Here is a 12,932-nt window from a genome sequence, read left to right on the forward strand (position 1 = left end):
ATACCCTATGCTAAGAGTTGTACTAAATAGCACTCAATGTTTATGGACCCAAACTTCTATATAAAGTTTCAGTTTCCAGCAATTCTCTGCTTCCGAAAACTATCCATTTTATGTATTCTAAAGCTCTCTATAGCTCTCTATAGATCCCAACTTCACACTTTTCGCTATAATATCTCTGTCTATACCTCTCTATATATACATATTTATATATATAAAAAAAACAAAATATATATATATATATATATATAAATAAATATATATAAATATAAATATATATGTATATATATATATATATATATAAATACATATATACATATCCATATCGAAGCCAACTTTTTAGCTTGACTGTGTGGCTTAGTTCGTGTGTGATAAATTATTTAAACCTTATGACTTAAATACAATTGAATTTAATTACATAAACACTTAAATCAATGCGCTTTATTAAATATACATCTACATTATTACACATAAACTACTAAAAAAGAAGAAGAATCGAACATATTTTAAACTCTTTAACTAGCTAAAGCATAATGCAGTTTGATTTCCTATTTTATTCTTCTACTATTTAGTTTTCAAAAACATTTTTAAGTAGATTTTAAATGCTTTAAAATACTCTGAGATTTTAGTTTTAGCGCAGTATACAATTTATAGTGTATATATTTTATTTTTCATTTGGCATTTATTATTGAGAGCAACTAAAAAACAAACACTTAACAGCATACAAAACACTCTAAACAACAATAACATCAACCAAAGTGAACAACAAAAACTATTGCATGGATTAAATGCAAAAATTTCTCACATAAATTACATTGTTCGATAAGTCTACAAATTAAACTACAAATCGCATGTCTTAAAACACAAATTTTTTTATTAACGTCTTTTTTATTATGCATAGGACTCGTGTGTCTGCGGCTATGTGGGTATGTGGGTGTGCGAGTGTGTTTCATATAATTTTTTGTCTTTGCTTTATATGCAGAATTGGGCTAGTTGAAACGCTCATCAAAAGCCCTGTCAATTTGTGAAATTAATTAAATTATTTATTTAACGCAGCGCCTCTCTCTGCGATTCTCGTGTGCATGTTGTATGTGTCCTGTAATTTGTAATTTTTGGTTTTATCCAGGGCCAAAATAAAAAACATAACACTTACAATGTGATACGTGCAACGCTTTGTTGCCATTGTTGTCGATGTTGTTGTTGTTGCTGCCAATTTTCAATTTGATTGATGGCTTATGCGTCATTTATTAACTGACATTTTGAAATGTCCTCAAAATGTTTGACAATTCGCAGCAACAGTTGTAATTTGAATGCTCGACACCGAACGACAACCAACGAATCTACATGATTCAAATGGATCGACCCTATAAAGTGCTTTCCACTCGTTTAGTAATTGTCGGGCTGATAGGACAGCAGGCGAGGCAGAGCCATGGAGTAGAGCTGTGATGGATTTACCAACAGCTCTGGGATGTTATAAGACTACATGTTTGAATAGAGTTTAAAAACTAGAAGTGTCAGACAGCGTAAATTATACATACGTTTAAGACTCATAAGTGCTGTGAATCAATGGAAAGTAGAGCATAAAATGATATTTGATTAAATAATTAATACGCTATTAAAGACAACAAAATGTTATGTACATCAGGTGGAGTTGAAATATGGAGGAAACAAGAAATGGAAAATATATATGGAAAACCTTTGATTGAGTCAAAAGTCAGCACCTAGAGGGTATCTAGAATGAGCCAAAAGAAACTGTGTAAGCGGTGAAGCAAACCAAAATGAAACTCAGCTGAAATTTGCTCTTCCAAACTAAGAAAATATCAGAAATTAAAACAATTTAGAGGCTGAGCTCTTAATGGATTTAAAAACAGGATGCCCTGCAATATATATTTTAGAGTGTGGTAGTATTACCCGAGACTAATTGCTATTGTGAAACGCAGAAAAATCTCACCCGACTATGCCACAAAACTGCGTAATACGCGGTCCAAATGGATGACAGCTCCTAGATGAGGAACGGCAGGAAGGCGTTTGTTGGAAAAATTGGTCATATTTCTGTTGCATGTGGTTAGTGTGTACCGTCATCTGTTTTTACAGCTGTCATAAAACCGCACACAATAACAGCAGTAAAGTAGAAAGTTTTTAAAGCCAAGCAGACGTCGCTTCACGCTTTATAAGAGTCATATGCATATATATGTATATCTGTTCTCTATATATCTATACACATATATAATGTACTGCAATGTCATGGCATGTAATTAAATTTTTTGTGATTTAAAAAGGGATTTGCTGCAGCAGAAGCCAGCAGAGACAATTGCTTGCTCTAAAAATGCCACAAATGGGTGTATCTCGCTCTCAATGTGCGTGTGTGTGTAAATTATAAAGCACAGCAGCAACAACAACTATAATAACGAAGAGGAAAACTAGAGGAACAACTTTGCCGCTTTTATGACAAGAACCACTTGTGGGCGAGGCTGTAAAGCACAAGCGCGAGTTGCAAGTTGTTTGGTTGCTTGTGTGCGCGTGGCAGCAACAGAGCAACAAGCAGCAACAACTGTGAACAGTCAACCGCAAAATGACACAAAGCACTGCCTAGTCCTGTGCCGCCTCCTGGTACTCGTCCTGAGGGCAAAAGATAGCGCGACACAAGTCAGAACAGTTGGCCACGGCATGTTGCAGGATCAAACAGTCGCGTTCAAATGACAATAGCAGCAGGCAAGGACTTATATAACGCAAACCATATACCCTTGGTGCCGGAAAGATTGACAATTTTGAGACATAAATTATATGGAAACTATAAGGTATAAGAGTTGAAAGCAAAGAAAAAGAAGCTGTTCAGAGTACAAAGAAAAATATTTGTAAAAACCATATAAAATATTGTCTACATGCTGAAAAGTGTACAAAAAGCTTAGTCGGATTAAATTATCTTGTGAATATATATAGAAAATACAACAAATAGATATTGCCTAAGGCAACTATAACATATAGTATTTATAAAATTTTCATGAAATAGTATTTTAGTTTTTATTTATCAGATTTAGCATATTCATGAATAACTTCCTACTGTCTGTCTTACTGAATTTCTTTCTGCTCTTCTATATCTTTCATACTAACTCTAAGCAGAGCATTATAAGAACAGATCAAGTGTATGTGTGTGTGTATCCTTGTGTGCGTCTTTGTGAATATATATTTGTCATGCCAACTGCTAAAACTTTACTCAAATCTTATTCTTTTTTTCATAAGCTAAGCATGTGTTAACTTGTCATCTTATATATCACATGGCTTTAACATAGCATTGTTATGCATTATGTGACTGTTTTGTGCATGCGTTGAGCGTGAATTAGTTTTACTGTATGCATGTATATTTATTCTATTTCCACTATATAGATTAGTTCTGTGTGCCTCTTGTCTCACATCATGTTGCTTTATTATTTCATTTATAGTTATATTTATTGTTTCAATTATGAATAGTCTTTAACGAACTGAAAATATTTGATCGGTACTAAAATATTTTGACTGTATAACAAATAGGAATGGAACGACTACAATTTACGCTGGAACGAAACGGAATATGGAGGAGTCAAAGATCTGCGAATTACGCCCAACAAACTGTGGAAGCCCGATGTGCTAATGTACAATAGGTAAGTGGGTCCAAGCACAGTCCCAATTTCGGACTAACTAACTCAATATAACGATGGATAAAACAATAAACGATTAGAAATCAAAATTACATTTTGATTATGCGCAGTGTATTTAGTAACATACAATTTAAAAGTTCTTTAGGTATAGAACAAGAAAACGATATACCAACACCCAAATATCTCACAATTAAAACCTATTTTATATATGTGCCATATATTATATATGCAATGGTAAGTGTCTATAACAGTCTTAATCAAGCCCCAGCCAGCTGATAGTTATAAATCTTTCAAAACTTTATAGTGATTAAATATTTTGGCTCTAGCATTCAAAATTTATGTTATAAATTAAATTATACAATATACATTTTTATGTAGTTGGTTTGTGCACTTTGGTTGATAAAATGAAAATATTCGTTGAGTTGCTTTTTTATATATTATAGTTAGCTCTAATGGTAGTCTATAAACTATAGATTGTTCAGCTATAAATTATGTAATAATTCATTTTAAGTTTTTGTAGGATTATACCTTTCCTAAATGGAGTAATGGAAGTAAAAGAAACGCATTCAATAGTCAAATTAATAAACTTGATGATAATATAATTCAATGAAAATGCAATACATTTCATTTTGAATCTATTTGCTTTATTAAATATATGACACTTGAGGCTAGTTTTCTAGATCTTAAAGAAGCGTGCGCGCTGACTAAAGCTAAAAGTCCGATAAAATACATTTGAAACAGTGTGTGTAATATAATAAACAAATTTATATATATATATATATTGTCTTAAAGCATTGCTTTGTTTAAAAACCACATTTGAAATTTAACTGCGTCTCGCTTCATGCGCTCGTTATTCAAACAGAACAATGTATTATTTATAGTATAAATTAAAAAAAATAAATAAATAAAAAAAAGAATTATTAATGAAGATGCCGACAGTGCAACCGACTGCATAATACTCGTTAGAGTCAACCATAGATGAACTTGTATTTTCGATTTCGAAATTCAACGGCCAAAGTCGGTTTTTGTTGATAAAGTATTCAAATGAAATGACGCTCAGAACGAAATGGTCCTTGTAGCCATATAGAAAAGGTCGTATCCCTTAATCAAATAAAGGTCTATATACTTGCTCGAGTAACAACAGAAAGCCAATATACTCTCTTAATACTTGCTTAACGAGTATAAGAACTGTATTTGTGTACACAAATCAAGTATCGAAAAGAAACGATAAATCAATGCTGAATAAATTTCCAATGCTCCAGCAAAATGAAATGCCCAATGTTTAATGCTCTGTATGATTTTGTTTTCGTAATTGTAGTTGAATATTATTTCTAGTTAACGTTTTTTGTTTGCTCTAAGCGTCATTATATGCTCTATACAAATATAAATGCAAGCTATATATTTTAATATATTTAATATATATATACAATACCTGACCTCTTATTATAAACGTATCATAATCCCACTCGCTATTGTTTGTGTTTATGTCTATTATGAAAGGCAAAGTTGATATCTAAACTATTTGTGTTTTTTTTTCTATTTGTGTTTCAATGTTATCCCAACAAAAATGTTTTAATTTGCCTTTAATGTTTTCTATGTGAAACAATCGACTAAGCCTAAAAACAATAGTTTTATTTTTTGTTTAAGTCAAAACAAGAAAAAATCGTTGTTTACTTCAAATAAGAGTAGTTTACACGCAGTGGTGTTCTAGTGGGACTGTACATTGTCAGCTTGCCGTTGATGTGGGCCTCACTTTGTAATTGGATTCGTAATGCTAACCGAAACGTACAAATATATATATATACATATATATATATATATATACAATATATATAATCTGTAACATCTAATCAAATAATAATTCATTATAAAATCAAAACCTTAATTGATAAAACAATCGAACTAAATAAAAACTCAGACTAAACTCCATGAACTTTAAACACATATTGTTTAACCAGAATATTATGCAAGTAGTTTGTTCGAAACAATCAAAAGATCCCAATAAAATATTTCCAGATATCACATATATATACACAATTCATGTGATCTGTTCCATTTACATATGTATGTATTGTTTATGCATATCTAGTACATATATATATATATACTTAGTTTCCAAGCAAGCAAAAAAATATAGACAATAACCAACATAAGAAATTGTTCAACAATATGCTGGTGTAATATTTCTGGTTAGACGTTCAGTACTTGAATTTATTTGGCCAAAACTTAAAAAAGAAAAAAAAGAAAACATAATTGTCACGAAAAAACAAAAATGTATTTGTATTTGTTTGTAAAAAATCCCAAGTCAAAGGCAAAATAGATTTTCAAGTATTGTGCATGAGAAATCAAATCCCTCGTACTAAACAGCAACTAAATAAAAACGCATTTATAAATAATACCAATCAACAAAAAAACCATATATTTATCAAAATAACCTAACCTCCAGCCTAACCTTAACTAAATGTTTAGTGTCTCAACAAATCTTAACTTTGTTGACACTTCTAATTATTACCATTCCCACACCATTTTGTTATTTGCTAAGCCCACATCCCCAACCGAGCCACTAACAAGAACACACGCCACAACTAATTTAATATATATATATACTAACCAAATTAAAATAAAAAAAACAACAATCGTCATACTTTAACTACATTCATATCTAAGTCATAAGAGACTTTTAGTTTAGACTAAACAGAATAAACTTAAGCGCCACGACATGAAATCATATTACATCAAATTATACCTACAAGCATAAGCGAAACATGCCAGCAAACAAATTTTATTTATTATTTAAATTTATTTATTATTTGAAACAAATTATTTTGATGTTGTAATCAATAAAAAGTAGTAGGCTAAGCATCAAATTTATACAAGATGCTCGGCTAGCCGATACCTAGGTGAGCTCTCTACAAAGATATATTTAAAATACTTTCTTCACTTGAAATTTTTGACCGATTTATCATTTAATGTCTTATATTAAAATCTAGCAGATTGAGGTATTCCAAACATTTTTTATGTTAATGCGATCAAGTTCGATTCAATTCTGACAATTTCACATATAAATATACAAATCTTATTCAAATAATATATTATTAATAGATGGAAATGCATTTATCGAACCTTGACTTTTCGTCGCTTCTATAAATTATATTTGAATTTCCTATAATACGACTGGCAATATATTCTCAATCGATAGATTGCACGTGGTAATCCAATCAATCCAAGCAAATTAAATACCACAAGTGCCACATTATATACAATATATATTTGCCCCTTTAGAATGATTTTTTCAACATGTGATTATAGTAAATTAAATTAAATACATATATCTATATTAATAATTTTTCAAAAGCGTAGTAAAGTATACTTCCATGTCTCTCTGAGTTCTGCGTACTTCCATATAATAGAGAACTCTCTTCATTTTCTGTCATTCAATGTACCTTGCGTAGTTTCCTCTCTGTTCAAGGCTGAGCTACAAATCGAATATTTGTAAAACGTGCTCAATTAAACACTTCTGCAAAGAAACAAACTTCTGCACTTTTTATGCCGAATAGTTAACTCGGTCGAATTTTTCTCAACTTTTCTTTTTCGCTTCTGCATTATTTTTCTTTGGACAGCTCATCAAAGCATTGTACGCTAAATGCTTACATTCCAATCACGCCCAAATACAGAAAAACTTTTGCCTAATTCACGTATCAATCACTCAACATAAGTACAAATTTTGGCGCTAAATTTTATTTTCATTTGCCGTCACTTAGCCCATCTGCTCAAACATACTTAAATATACAAACACACTCTTTATAAAACCAATTAAATATAACCAAACTATATCTATGTGTACGTATGTGTTTACTGTGTGTATGTGTATGTATGTGTGTGTATACTTAGAAGACATACTTAAAACAAAAAATCAACGCTAATTACGCCCTGCCCCAATACATTAATGTTTATCAGACGTCCGTTCAGACAATCTGTAGATGTGCCTGACGAAGAATACCCTGGACTTAATTGTTGGATATTGTAAGCAATACTTTTTACGAATATCTACAAACGAATTTTGAGACAAATTATGCGAATATATTCGCAAATTCTTAAATTCTTTGGACAGAAATACTTATAATCAGCTAATAAAATTCTTTCTTTAGTCTGACAAAAACATATATTGAAGTATTTGTAACGAGCTCGCCAACTGCCAAGATATTACAGGGCATGAGCGCAGTCGCATTAGCGACTATTAAGCGGGCTTCTCACGTATTTCTACGTATTTCCGATTGTAATCAGAGTAGTTATTCAGCTAAATGCAATTGATATACTCACACATTTCATTCTTTCCATTGCATTGGGCATATGAGCTATACAACTGTACCCGTGTGTCTGTGTATGCGAGAGTGTGAGTGTTTGCTTATCTATTAACCAAATAATTAATTGTTTTCATTGTTGATATGTGTGTGCTATTGTACGTTCTAGCTGTGTTCCACTGTGTATATAGCTATAAATATATTCATATCATGTCTTAGTCGATTGCCAGTTAAAACTAACCCATCTTTAACCACATAAATAAATATATATATATGCATACATATAAATATCTACTATTATAACCAACTCTATATACATTTATATTTGTGTGAGTGTGTACTGTTATATGTCATGTCTATATGTCTCCAGACAATTGCATCTAATGATGCAGCGCACACAAACGACGAATATTTGCAATAAGTTATCTGAAACAGAAACCAAATCAATCATATGTTGGTTCATTAAGTATCTGTAAGTTAGTTTAAGTTCTGTTTTAAGCTCGGCTTAGTTGCATGTCACAGCGTAGTTTATAGTTAAGCTATTGATGCAGAAGAATATTTTTGTATATGTGTGTGCGTGAGAGCCGTTGAAGCAGCTTTCAAAAAAACTCGTGGCTAAAAGTTCTTAATGCCGACTATATGTATGTATCCATTTTTATCTGTATTGGATATATTATACATTGGATATCGCGTAAATATCGGTAGGAAAAGTGTTTATTAAATACACACAACACACAAGTATTTACTATTTATCTTTGTCTCTTGTGGGACTTCCTTTGGGATGTTGCATTTCTTCTTTGAGTGTTATTCTGAAAAGTATGAAGCACAGGGGATATGCTATTTGTACGCTCTCACTCTCAAAATTTCCAAACTCTTATTCCTCGCTGTTTTTGTTCTTGTTTTTAATCGTGCATTGCTTATGCAATTCGTATATTTCAACCAGCCAATAAGCTACTTCTCATGTAATTTATATCAATTTATGTACGAATATTAAACTATTCTTCCAGTCTATATTGTATATATATATTAAAAATGAGAGTTTAGGTTAAATTGTTTTGCTGAACATGTATGCAACAGGCAGAAGGAGCCTCCTGTTGATCAGTACGAGGACCCGAGTCGATCGTGTGTGCCGTAAAAGTTAGAGAAAAGAAATTGTATATGTATAATCGTGTATGCCAAACGCTGTACGAGTTTTCCATCTATCCCATCTGCTTATTATCGATAAGAAATCAATAATTTGACGTTGTAGTCAGAGTAGCTTGCATACCGCAAAGCTGGGGAATTCAGATTTACTGCGTTTGTATTCAAACGCGTCAGTATACAGCTTTTACGTTGGCTTGCTTGACATGAAACCGGCTTCATTTTTTCCCATTTATAAGTTTTGCAAAGTATTTTCCACAATTTGTTTTATTAACTTTTGCGCAGTGGCAGGGCAAACGAAACCATAGCATACTTTTAAGCTGTGCCGCAAAAAGCTTTTATGCCACATTATTTAAGCAGCCAGATGAACTGAAACATTTTAAGCCATAACTTAAAAATACACAAAAAACATAGACTACTTAAATACCGCAAATCCTCCTCAGGTGCCGGCACAGATCTAAAAAGCGCGGGCATAAATGAAGATAAATATGCAGCAGCTGCACAAATTGTGGCCAAAGTGCAGCCAGCTAGGTGTCAACTACATAACTTTTGCAGAGCTAATTGCACTGCAGTGAATACTCTAACTGGAAGAGCTTACGGTATGTGGTCGCAAATGGGTTTTAGATGTCAGTCAAGAACAAAGCCGTAAAAGCCCAAAACGGAGTTGAAGCAAAACGGTGCACACTCTCACGTAGTGCTGGGCACGCAGTATCCGGTGTTGATTACCCGGGCTTCTGCCAACACCCGAACCCTCGACTAGAGTGCCTAGGATCCCCACGCAAGTTCCGGGACAATAGCAATCCAAAGGCTAAGAGATATCATATTGATTTCGTAGTCAGCGGACGAATACAGTCAAGGGAAATCAGTGTATAGAACAGTTGGGCGTGGTCGAGCACGCACGAGCCTACGGACTGTCAACTTTATTTACTAATGAACCAGCGATGCGTTTCAGACCATTCCATAAAATAATTTCAACGAAATTTCGCCAAATTAAGAGCTCATTAACATTATGGCAAGGACTATTAAGAAGGAGCTTGGCTAAACGCATCATAAATCGAAACACGTCTTGGGCGAAACCGTGCATGGGAACACACTGCGATTGACATTTATTTGGTTTAATTTATTAATTCAGCTCTCTTTCCCACTTGGCCATGACCAGAACCAAAGCAAGCCTAATTTGTATGCGTCGGCAGCGCTGCTAATGTGCGGCCATCATTTAGATCAATAGCAAGACGACAAGGCTTATATAGATACAGTTACATTTACATTTACAGATAGACACACACACGTACATAAATATGTATACATATTTATATATATATATATATATATATACTTGAATACACATATTTTTCTTTTCTGCTGGGAGGGTTTCTTTTTGCTCAAAGCCAGCTGCACATCAATCTGTCCCAGCTTGGAATTTTTGTAATTTTATTTATGCTGATTCCAATGTGCGTTGTACGAATCTCAATTTGCTAGATGTTTAATTGAGATACTTTTTACACACAGCTGGACTCTAATCCCGTTGGCAGAGGAAAACCAAAAAAGCAGAAAAAGAGACTCATCGATTTAATGAAAGCTTTAATGCGCTTTCATCTGACTTTGACAGAGTTAAGCTTGTTAAAAATATAATAATAGTATTTATAAAAAACGTTCTCTATGATACGATATAATAATTCAAATAGATTTCACTTAGCACACAACACAGACTGAAGAGAGAAAAAGATTCAAGACACATAAATCAAGATTATACAATAAAATATGATCCTATTTATCCCAATTTTTATCTACGTCGAGTCAAAAATATTGTACGAAAAATAATACAACTCATAAGATACAATTAAAGCATATTTCAAAAGACATGCTTCAATTTTGAAACTTTAAGCTCGAATATCATTTAACTATATATTCTAAATGATATCAGACTTTGCCTATTCTATGAATTAATCCCAGTGTATAAGTTGTTCACTTGTATGCTGCTTGCAGAGTTGACTCGAAAGGATGTAATATATTCTGTTTATCAGTCTATTATGTGACTTTGTTCTCAATGTATAGCACACACTTTAAGATAGTAGCTTTTCACATGTCTGATTTAATTAATCTCTCCCTAACATATTATACAATCTATAAGTAATGCGTAAGACCCTTTATTAGTTCATAAGCAGGCAAATTTTCGCTGGGAAAAGCTTTCACATTAATTGCAATGTTATCTCTGGCAAATGCCGTAAACAGATTACAAAGCATGTGCAAGTTTATAAGTAAAAGCCGAGAGAAGCTAAAAAAAGTTTTGGTAAAAAGGCGGCCTTCGCCCCAAATGTGATTGACAGCGGTTGTGGCTTAGCCAACTGAGGCGTACAACATTTCCTTCTGTCGCTCCTGCCACTCTTCTCATTTGAACTCTCCCTCTCTCTCTCTTTCTTTCTTTCTCTGCCTGTATGTCTCTACCACTCGCTCCTTTGGTCGAGTCTAAAACAAACCAGCATCAATTTTAATAATGCTCTGGCAATGATTTTATTTATTTGTTTGAGCGCCAAGGCCAAACCAAAGGCCGTCGCGGCTAATCCGAAAGGCTGCCAAAATCTTTCACTTTCAAATATTAAAATCTACGCCGTAATTGAAACGTAAAAAAATGCTGAAGCTCTCTTAGGTATGAATGGGCCTTAGAAAGATGCAAGTATAATAAAGTTGAACTGAATTTTACTACCGATTTGTAACAAATTTATTGCTCGTTAGTTCTTTCCATTATTGCAATGAAGACAAGAAATTTCAAAACAAACCAAAACGCTTCATATAAAATAGACTTACATATTTTTACTAACAAATATACAAACTTTTAATACCAATTATCACGCGCGTATTTTCAATAAGCCAAAGGAATTAGTGTTAAATATAGTCTAACGTTTGATTATCCAAAGTCCGAAATCTACAAGCAATTTTTGTTTGCCAATTCCACTATTCTGCAAGACTTTTTATTTCAAATTAAAATTTTTCAAAAATTAATATATGTATATGAAATTTAAAATGTTGGCTGTAAGTGATTTCTGAATTTCATTTAATTAATAACTTTTTTTTTATACTTTTACCAATTTGGTAAATATAAACTAAAACGTCAATAAAAATATAATCAAAATAAATTCCACATTTTCTTGACATAGTTCATGATTAATTTCATTGATTATAAATTTCGAGGGAATTTGAAGTTTTGTGAAATTATATTTTTTTTAATTTTCAATGCAATTTTCATAAGATTCGCAAATTGACTCCAGACATTACCTCTAGATTCTGTGTCCCCTTCATTTAGAAAAATAGAATAACATTTTTTTATTTATAAATATATAAAACAGCTTCAATAATGTAATCAAAGCAAAAGATCTGCCAAGACCGCATATCTCCACAGCGTTATCTGAAGCTTAAGCTATTCCTTGGCTCTCAAATTTACTAATGACTACGATTAAATTTGTTATATTTTTTGCAATATGGGACATATATGAAATATTCCACAGGCAATAAGGCTAGGCATTGAGTTCAAATACTCTGAAAGATCATTGTCTTCATTTTCCTTTGGCATATCTATGAGCATTGAATGACTTTTCAGTACAGCAGTTAACCATTTGGTGTCTGCCACAATTGTTGATACTCCAATTAGTCAAATTACTGTTACCTGTTAGCTGTTGTTGCTGTAGGTATTGGTTTATTCGCACGCAAGCCAGGCGCGTCGGCCACAATCTCTCAAGCCTGGCTGCGCAGCGGCAGCTGCTAAATGCGGCAATGTATGTGTGCCTTGGCCATGCTTACAGCTGCCGCTAATCGAGGCACAAATTCCATTTAAATGCCATAACAATAGCATGTAAGCCTTTAG

The 12,932-nt window shown here is 32.8% G+C and overlaps 1 protein-coding gene across 6 annotated transcripts in view; it reads left to right on the forward strand.

The window, feature by feature from the left end:
• The window catches only part of LOC111594697 (neuronal acetylcholine receptor subunit alpha-7), a 103,826-nt gene that overhangs the window by 73,469 nt on the left and 17,425 nt on the right, over nucleotides 1-12,932 (forward strand). For all 6 annotated transcript variants that reach the window (XM_030223262.1, XM_030223258.1, XM_030223259.1 and 3 more), the window contains exon 4: nucleotides 3,526-3,635. In XM_030223262.1, coding sequence (XP_030079122.1) covers nucleotides 3,526-3,635 — 110 coding nt within the window. The remainder of the gene's footprint in view (nucleotides 1-3,525; nucleotides 3,636-12,932) is intronic.

The sequence above is a fragment of the Drosophila hydei genome, unplaced genomic scaffold (genome assembly GCF_003285905.1).
Source record: "Drosophila hydei strain 15085-1641.00,03,60 unplaced genomic scaffold, DhydRS2 tig00000149-arrow-pilon, whole genome shotgun sequence".
In the NCBI taxonomy this organism is placed as follows: domain Eukaryota; kingdom Metazoa; phylum Arthropoda; class Insecta; order Diptera; family Drosophilidae; genus Drosophila; species Drosophila hydei.